Consider the following 10138-nt stretch of genomic DNA (forward strand, 5'->3'; position numbering starts at 1 on the left):
TCAGGCAACCGAGACCGCGAGAAGATACATAATCAGGTGTGGCAATACCACGGTGTTGGGTGGCCTCAAAGTCACCCAGGGTTCTCAGCCAGAGAGGCTGAGTGGCTCCAGGAAGAAATGACTTGTACCTGGAAAGAACTGCCTTTTCAGTGCTTTCCGGGTTTTCTGGATCACAGGAGATTTCCTCCCACCCAGAGCTCTAAAAAATCTCCAGGATCCCAACTGTGATCCAGAAAACCCGGAAAGGATTGAAAAGGCAGTTCTTTCCTGGTACAAGTCATTTCTTCCTGGAGCCACTCAGTCCCTCTGCCTGAGAACCCTAGGTGACTTTGAGGCCACCCAACACCGTGGTATTGCCACCCAATGCCACACAGGTAAGTAAGTTGTATAATTGTAAATACTACTCATTAACAACGTCTTTACATTGTAGTTTGGTCACGTTAACGTTGTTACATTCATATAATACGAATCTGTATTTCTATCTATTTAGGTAACATTCATCTTAATTTAGCATGTCCAGAGGCCACCAGATTCGAAATGGAGTCCACAGCATTGAAGACTAGTGCGCATGGTGCCTTTGAAAGCCTCCGTCCATCTTGTGTTCAGTTGACGATGGAGCAGACGGTGCAGAATGTTCAAAACCTACGCAAACAGATATCATCCACCGATGTGTTTGCCCTTCAAGACCTTTTGGATTACGTGCTGTTCCCTTTGAGATTCTCCCTTAAGACACCAGGGCCTAAAAAGCCTGGTTTGGTGCAAGCTGTTCTGGAATGTATTTCATATGTTCTGTCTCTGACTCATGTGAAAAGTTCTGTATCCTTAAAGGAGATGTTCGATGAAGTCTGCAGCTGCCTTCCAACAGATCTTCGTCAGCCAATGCCTGAGGAGCTGAAGCTGGCAGTAGTTTTAGCTATGCAGTCTCTTCTTCGATCCTCAGGGGCGAACATCCTACCTGTGCTTTATAAACCATCAGTGCTTCCTGAGATGGGCTTTGCCATCAGTCTTCTACTTAGACTTGCAGAGTTGGAGAAATCACGGGAAGTTCGGCTGGAAGCTTTGAAATGTTTGGAGAGATTGCTGTTTCCGGAGGTCAAGCAGGACTTTTCTTTGGGTGACCTCTTTGCTTCTTTTCTTCCTGGAGTCTGTACGGTCTTGACCAGGATCATCTGTGGAGATCCAAAGCAAGGGTACAGGCTATCAACTGCTGCAGTTAAGCTGTGGGCTGGTACTGTAAGCTTGGTGATGTCTGACGAAAGTCTGGCACGGGTGCCCGAGAAGAAACCCCATTACCCGGGGCTGTCAGTCCGTGTAGCAGAACTTTTAGTTCACAGGGAAAAAACTTGGGTGAAAAACTCTGCTAGTCGCTTGTTGATTCATTTGGAAAAGATCAGAGAATGTTGCACTGTTGATCCGCATTGGAAAGTAAGGATGGCATTGGTGGATCTAGCTCATCTCTTGATTCGATCATGCTGGAATTCATTAGGGGATGCTGCAGGGAGCCTTTTACGGATATTAGTTGGGCACATGAATGACGAGAGGCCTGAAGTCAAAGAGAAGGCAAATGAAGCTCTGCTGGAATTAGGAAAGGATGGGCCAGCTTCAAGGACACTAGGGGAAGTGTTGTCAGAAAGCCTTCATTCATTGGCTGTGACACTTCCAAGGCTCCTGAGCTCTCAGGATGACCAAGGCAAGCTCCACACTCTAGCACTACTTCTTGGATATCTTCAGCTGCTTGGCCCCAGGCTTACATTCACTCTTCACTCTTCTGCCCATCTTCAGCGGTTGTCTTTTGCTCTCCTGCAGACATTAGAGCTGGATTTGTGCTCCGTCAAGGTGGTGGAAGAAAGACTTTCCTCTTCTGTTGCCAATCTTACACAAGAGAACATAGAACACACTGGACTTCAGCAGAAAAACTTCCGCTTCTTTAGAGACCCACGTATTCTCTCCTCTCTTCAACATGTTTGCAGGCTTTTAGGGTACTACGGAGACTTTTACTTGCTTACAGACCACTTTCTGGGATTATACCGTGCACAGAGACTCCCTGCTCTGGTTGTACTGAACCAGCTCGTGTTAGGGGCAGCCGGCATTGAAGTTGAAGCACTCCACGGTGGCAACAAGATCCTAGAAGCTGCTGAACTTTTGGATGCAGTGCGCCCACTTTTGGAAGAGTACACAGATCCAGTCAACTGGCATATATGCACTTCCCACAATACCCATGATGAAGTGGTAGATCAGATGGCTTTACTCCGAGTTGGTCAGAAGCCTAATTCAGCAATAAGTGACTTGAGTGCCAATGCCTGGAAGTTGTGCCTCCAACTGGAGGGAATTTCTTGCATTGCCCAGGCTCTAGGCACTAATTTTCGTCAACTCCTTATATCTACTTTGTACCCCCTATTGGAGAAAGCTGGTGATCCTTCTTTATTGGTTAGCGGAACGGCATTAGTGACTTTGGCAAATGTTAGCCAAACCTGTGGCTACAAAGATATCAAGCAGCTTGTTGAGCTCAATGCAGATTACTTGGCAAGTGAGGTTTCTGTTGGCCTACGTCGCCTTCAAAGACATCATGGGGGTGCTGCACGAGTATTACACGCTATGTTAGATAACTGTAGCCCCAGTCTTCTTCCGTTACTCCATGCTCTTGTCCAGGACCTGCTTCCAGCATTGGACCATTCACAGAATGAAGGCGCTAAAATGCTTTTCCCTGTGCTGAATTGTCTTGTCATGAGATTAGGTAATGCAGTGCTGCCATCTTACTTTACAGTATGGTTAAACCATTTTAACATGCTAATTTGCTACACTTTATGGCCAAACGTTTGTGCACTCCTGACCATCGCACCTATATTATTCTGTTGGACATCCCATTTCAAAACCAGGTGTAAATATACAATTGCATCCCCTCCCTCTTTCTTGTGGGAATGCATTCCACAATTGTGTCTGTGGGAATATGTGCCCATTCAGAATTACAAATTAACACCGCTCATTGCCATACACCCTAACAAATTTCTAGCAAACTTTGACTTCAAAACAGGTATTCTTGGCTCACATACACTATATTGTCAAAAGTATTGGGATGCCTGCCTTTACACGCACATGTTCTTAGTCCGTGGGGTTCAGTATTGAGTTGGCCCACCCTTTGCCGCTATAACAGCTTCAACTCTTCTGGGAAGGCTTCCACAAGGTTTAGGAGTGTGTCTATGGGAATGTTTGACAATTCTTCCAGAAGCATATTTGTGAGGTCAGGTGCTGATGTTGGAGGAGAAGGCCGGGCTCGCAGTCTCCGCTCTAAATAATTCCAAAGGTGTTCTATCGAGTTGAGGTCAGGACTCTGTGCAGGCCAGTCAAGTTCCTCCACCCCAAACTCGCTCATCCATGTCTTTATGGTGCTTTGTGCACTGGTGAGCAGTCATGTTAGAACAGGAAGGGGCCATCCCCAAACTGTTCCCACAAAGTTGGGAGCATGAAATTGTCCAAAATGTCTTGGTATGCTGATGCCTTAAGAGTTCCCTTCACTGGAACTAAGGGGCCAAGCCCAACCCCTGAAAAACAACCCCACACCATAATCCCCCTTCCACCAAGCGTTACACTTGGCCGATGCAGTTAGGCAATAACCGTTCTCCTGGCAACCGCCAAACCCAGACACGTCCATTGGAGCTGTTGCCCACTCAGCTGAACTACTTTTGGACATCCTAACAATTTTTGAACTCCTGTGTTCCGCAATGGATGAGAAAGAAAATGGAAGTGGGAAGGGTTATGCTAGCCTGGCCCACAATTTTGTTTTTTGTTTCCCAGTGTCCAGTCCTGTAGGCGGCAGTATGCCTCAAGAGTCTCTGAATTCCTGTGTCCCTCAATAACCTCTAAGACATGGTTTTTATGGCAAGTACAAAAATCCAATCCAGATTTTTTTATTTATACATTGTAAGGTTAAATATACTAACCTTCTAAAATGTTATTTAGGCAGATTTGTCCCTAAATACTAACTAGTCTCAGAGAAAAAATAGTGTTGTCCTCATCGACTTATCTAAATGAAGAGTTAATGTTGTCCTCATCAACCAACAAGAATCATCTGCTCTTTCTCCTGTATTGCACTGTAGACATGAAAGGGAGAATCTGGTTGCTCTGCAAACACAAATTGCTCTTCCTTCAGATACTTGTAAGTGCTAGTGGCTCATGTCCCCTGTGCTATTGCAGAATAATATTGAGAATCAGGTTATTGAGGGCACCTTCAGACCTGTTGCATTTAGAATTCTTTCATCCTTTTACCTGCAGGGAAGTGGTTCTCTCCACCGGAGAGCACTGAAGATCCCCCATTGACCTATACGTCCAATGAGTCCCAAGTGCATTGTGGGAGCTTGTCGCATGATATTAAGGAGTTTCTTCAAGATCATATAAAGCAATATCGGCTAGCAAGAGGAGATATGGAAAAAGAGGACGTTGCAGGTAACTGAAGTAATAGAAACTGCTTCTAGCATGGTATGGAGTTGGCTTTAGACCTCTCTTGATGCTGAAATATGTTGTTGTTCTTATAAGGAATTGCCTACTTCAACAGGAAATCTCCAAAAGGCTTCCATACGACAGAATACAGGAGCTGCCATTTCTAACCTATAACAAGCGTGTTCCTAATAGGGGACACCTGCTTGTGTTTGGGTTTTTTTCCCCCAAGCCTATGAGTACTAAGTAATAAAGCAAAGATGAGGATGGCAGCCCTTGAGACTGCATCTTCAGAAACAAGTCAACAAAGGAAGCCTCCTTATTTCTGTCAGACACATATATTCGGCTCTACTGAGATATTGTAAACTGCTCTAAGAGCTGTCTTACATGGTTGGAACCAAGCCCCCCCTTCTTCAGTCTGACTTTGCTCCAGCAAATGTTTTTTATGAAACGCTAAAAATTAGGGATGCACCGATATTAGTATCGGTGCCAGTGCTGAGTATTTGGCCAAGTACTCGTACTCGCCCAAATGCTCTGATGCCTAGCCTGATACTTGAGCTTCCAGTATCAGTAAGCTGGGCAACGGGTCATTACACGCTGCGCGGCTTCCTGATTGGCCAGGAAGCCGGCTCCCCGGCCAATCGGGCAGCGTGTAAACACTGGCCACCTAGCTTCCTGATTGATCGAGAAGCTGGCCAGTCAGGAAGCTGTACGGCGAGTCATTACACGCCCCCCCCTCCCCCAGCTTTCTAATTGGCCACAAAGCTGGCTTCATACTCCCTCGTCACCTGGTGATGAGGGGAGCACTGAGCCGGCTTCCCGGCCAATCGGGAGGCTGGGTGCCGTGTAATGACGTGTTGCCCATCTTTCTGATTGGACAGCTTCTCGTCCAATCAGGAAGCCGGGCAACACGGCACCCGGCTTTCTGATTGGCCAGAAAGCCGGCTCCATACTTTCTCGTCACCTTATGACGAGAAGAATGGGGGCGGCTTCCCTGCTAATTGGGAAGCAGGGTGGTGAGTCTTTTACACGCCGCTCGGCTAATCGGGAAGTCAGGTGGTGAGTCATTAAACGCCGCCTGGCTTCCTTAATGGGACTTCCGGTATAGGTTTTGGTGAGAACCGAAAAAAAATATCGGTACTCGATACTGAAAAAACGGTATCGGTGCATCCCTACTAAAAATTGTTGAGAACATCAGGGATATATTTTCTAAACAGAACAGAAACGGGTAGGAATCTGCAAGAAAGTTGGTTATAATCCTTGCAATGTACACTAATCATCCAGAAGGGATTGATAATTTTTTTTTTTTTCATTGGGTTTTTTTTTTCCTTTTTAACAAAGTAGAATTACTCTTTAAAGCAAAACTTTCAATATTCTTTGCAGTAATTTTAGTAAACTTCCTTGCAGACTCATTCCATGCTTCAGGTCTGTAGATACAGAGGCAGTCTATTATTATAGCTTCCTGAAATTGAGATCGGGACAGTCTGTCTGCTGTAGTCACATCACTACGTGTCCCACTATTGTTATTAGAGAAACATTGCATCTCCGCACTCCTGTAGGCACATTCCTAGTATATCGTCAAAAAATGACAGTCTCTGGGCTTCTTCACACTATATCTAGTGCGTTTCAGTATGGTTAGCGGGCGCAATGCACTGGATTGCATAGAGCAAGCCTCCCTGCATTCTGGGGCGGCAGGGGGTGTGGCAGTGTCATTGATGTCAATGGCACCGCACACATGCCTCCCGCCCACAGTGCAATCGCCTGTACTGATGTACTACACGTTCTGTTGCGGGCAATCGCACTGCAGGTGGAAAGCGTGGCTGCGGTGCCATTGACTTAAATAGCACCACCCTGCACTAGAACGCCGGAGGCTTTTGTTATGCGCTCCAGTGTGTTCCGTCCATTAACCGTGCTGGAATGCATTGGATGTGGCGTGAACTGGCCCTCTGCGGTAAACTTAAAGTTGGTTCTAGGGATGCCTTAATTAATAATAATAAAAATACCATATCTGTTGTGTGTATATACATCAAGCCCTGTACTGATTTGAGGCAGAGCAGTGAGCCAATTACTTGCTCGGGGAATGAGATGTGAGCAGGTTCTGTACATGTAGTACTGTTAGCATAGTTACATTGAAACCTCACATTTTGGGAAAATTCATAGTTAGCTGCATATTGAAATAGAAATGTAATTGCTTTAAATTGCCAAGCTGTCTTTGTAGCAATATGTATTTTTTTACAGGAAGAAGAGTTTTGTTTAAGTTGGACTTTATGGTACAGTGCTGGCTATGCTTCTGCATACTCATGCAGGCACCAAGATGTCAGGTCACAGCAGACCAGCTGTGTGATAAATGATAGAGTAAATAGAAAGATGACCAGCTTTGCTTTTTTTGAAACGCTGATATTTCAAGTAAGCAGCCTGCTACGACCTGACAACCTTTCCATGGCAAAAAATAAATATCCTCTGCCACCAGTTCTTTAGTGATAGGATTCCTGATTTGATTTTTTTTTTTCTTGCTTTCTGCTGTTTTAGATGTGTCACCTCCACCAGATGAAGCCAAAGATGAGGAGACGCCACCATTGCCCATCCATGTTAAGATTTCCAAAGAGGTGGCAGAAAAATGTACCCACTTCTTGTCACACAATGATCCACAGATCCGATTACAGGTATGATAGGTTTGTGATGGGGTGACTGTCAGCCTTGGGGGGAGGCAAGGAGGAATGGATCGGTCACAAAGGGGGAAGGCATAGGGAGGGGTGTCTGAGTGGAAGAGAGGGGATCTTGGGATAGGTAACTGTCAGCTTGGTGTAGGGGGCAAGGAGGAATATCTGTGAGCTGGGAAGGGGGGCTTAATGGGGAGCTATGTCTGTCACTCGGAAGGGTGGAAATAGAGAGAGTGGGGGCTTCTATTGGCTTCCAGTGACTGTCCCACCACAGAAAGCTGTTTCCTCAGTCGGTTCTCTTACCGTTGGATCCCAGTAGTAGTCACTAAGCTGCGACAGGATAGGTAGCATAGGAGAGAGGGGAAGGTGGTGGAGGCAGGAGAAATTGACTATTCTGTACTCTGCAAGGAACTTTGGCCAGAAAGGAGTGGAGGCAGCAGGGTGGGAGCTGGTGATAGATAGAAGCTTAGGTGAGTCCTCTCATATCCCTAGGCTCTCATACAGGAAGGGTTCTTCAGATTCACCTTATCACATATCACTGAGCATAGAATGTGGCCTGTGGGGGAATATAGAGTTGGATGGGATTGGGGAGTGCGAGCACAGCACCATAGGATTGGGCAATAAAGGGGGAATGTAAGGGCACCGGGGGGGAGGGGGGGGGGGGGAAAGAGTAGAAGCAATCCTTACTGGTGGCAAAGGATGTCTACTCTTCTGTTGCTCATTACATGATTGCCTTCTACAGGCCCTGGACACGTTGCGGCTATCGTTACTACCCATACGTTCTCAGGAAGATGTGCTTCTGCCTCTTGCACATAAAACCTGGCCATGTCTAGTAAAAAGACTGTTACACGATGAACCACTGGTCCTTTTGCGAGCCTTTCAGGTAACTCTAAGATCCCATCAGTGCCCATTTATACCTTGGTGCTTCAAAACAGTTCTGTTTTTAGTATGCATTTTTACTGCATTTTTGGGGGGGTAATTATTAATGTGATTTGTTAGGTTTTTGACATGCTGGGACTTTGTTTTTGGTGATTTGTGTTTTTGTCTTTTTCCTACGCTGTTCACTGTCCTCTGCAAGTATTTGTTGATCAGAGGGGTCGAACACCTGTTTCCCCCGTCACATGCTGAGGTTCCTCCCAATGGCTCTTAGGCTCTTAGGTCCTGCAATGACGTATGGGAGTTTTTTTGGGGGGTTTTACATCTAGGAATGTACAAAATCTTGTAGTGAATGGTGAGCAGGGAAGCAGCTTGTTTAAAAAAAAAAAAAAAAAAACCAGTCACCCGAAAGGTAAGTATATGCAAGCTTCTTTTTTGGAAGTATGTTTTAGATTCAAGTGACACTGACTGTACTGTGTGAAATTTAATATGGCGTGCCTAGTTGGGGGACTGACTGGGTCTCTGGGGACTGACTCGAGGGGGCTCTTTCTGCAAACATGAGGAAAGGGTTGCTTTTAATGCACTAATCCTTCCTTGGGGCCCCTCCTGTCCACCAATGTTTTCATAATTTTACCTGGGGGTCTTTTTTGGGCTTTCTGCTAGGTGTCCTACAAGAATTATTTTCTCTGCTCCCCGCTTCCAGTACATACATGGCCCAGAATTATTCCATTTCAACTATGAAGCCTGTCAGCAGCTTGCTGAACTGAATACAGGTTTTTCCATGAAAGTGAATGGAGTGCTGTCCACGTATGTGCTGGGGTTAGGGTGGAGGGCTGAGAACAGTTCGAGCCGATCTGTGACAATGAGACTGTCGCATTCGGCTCAGTAGATCGGGAGGTGAGCGGACACACTGTGTCCGCTGGCTTCCCCGCTCCGATCCGGAGGGGCTGGCTTCCCCGCTCCGATCCGCCAGCGCTGACTGGCGGAACGGACATGGAAGGGGGCGGGTACAGCTGCCTCTGCCTCTAGATAGGCAGAGCCAGCTGTCACTCACGCAGCTGGGCGGATCCAGGCATAATTGTCGGGATCCGCTTCAGCTGCGGCATCTCAGTATACAGCAAGCAGTAACCCCATAGTTCTCCTTTAAATATAGGTGAAGCACTACACCTTTTTATCTTTTACAAAGCATAGCGTGAGCTTTCAGGCAAGTGATTTCTGTCTAGGCATGTGGGAATTAATGATATCATTCTGCTGCAGGCAGGAGGGAGCATTTCCTAAATCTCTCCTCTCCCAGCGACGACAAGGATTTGAACTTTGTTCCCTGATCTGCGTAACACAACCTGTATATATACAGACCTGGAGCTAAAGGCTACTACACATATACAAGGACTTGCATGGGAAGTCCAAGGGAAGGATTTTAATCCAGGAGATAGCTGATTCTGGATGATGCCTGAATGAAGATGGCAATGGCCTTGGAAGAAAGAAAAATGCAGACATTCTCAGGAGTACTGGGATCTTTTTCAGATGTCCGCCATGTTATTAAACAACCCTCTCTTTTCCCAGGTGTTGATATCTTTTGCTTCCTCATGTAAAGACTTCCTGCGACAACGTGTGTGCAAAGATGCCCTTCCTGCCTTTTTGACGTCCCTGCGTTCCCAGGCACTTGTCAGCTGTCACGCTGGGCCTGTATACAGCCATACGCTGGGCTTTAAACTCCAGATAGCCTTACTGGATGGCTTGGGGACCCTTTGTGTGGATTTGGCATTGGGTGAGTCAGTGGCTACCAAGCTCAGAGCTGGATTCTGCAAGCTGAAATACACTTGTTGATGGTCAGGGTCTCGGGGCTAATACCTTGATCGTCCGCGGACTGATCTATAGGGATACATGTCTGAACTGGCATTCCTACCTTCCTACAGTTGCCCCAGTGTATGTAGGACACCTCTGCAAGAAAGGGATAGGCTTACACTGGCCAATTCAATTGAATATGACTGACACTAACATAAATATGTAAAATAAAGTCATCCCTGCAAAAAAGACAGTTAATACTCACCTGTCCCGCTGCCTGCTTAGCTAGTCTTTACTGTAATGTAGAGAAACCTTTGCCTAAAGAATCTTCAAAATATGACAGATTCGGGAGTGTTGGATCACTGGTCCCCCAATACCAGCCCCCC

At 46.3% G+C, this 10138-nt stretch overlaps 1 protein-coding gene across 1 annotated transcript in view; it reads left to right on the forward strand.

The window, feature by feature from the left end:
* The first annotated feature begins 494 nt into the window (after positions 1-494).
* Positions 495-10138, forward strand: part of TTI1 (TELO2 interacting protein 1) — a 10508-nt gene continuing 864 nt past the window's right edge. The window contains exons 1-5 of the mRNA XM_018557673.1: positions 495-2734; positions 4270-4440; positions 6961-7094; positions 7834-7974; positions 9531-9735. Of these exons, the coding sequence (XP_018413175.1) occupies positions 538-2734; positions 4270-4440; positions 6961-7094; positions 7834-7974; positions 9531-9735 (2848 nt within the window). The 5' untranslated portion in view covers positions 495-537. The remainder of the gene's footprint in view (positions 2735-4269; positions 4441-6960; positions 7095-7833; positions 7975-9530; positions 9736-10138) is intronic.

This window comes from Nanorana parkeri, unplaced genomic scaffold (assembly GCF_000935625.1).
Source record: "Nanorana parkeri isolate BGI_ZX_2015 unplaced genomic scaffold, ASM93562v1 scaffold295, whole genome shotgun sequence".
Taxonomy (NCBI): Eukaryota; Metazoa; Chordata; class Amphibia; order Anura; family Dicroglossidae; genus Nanorana; species Nanorana parkeri.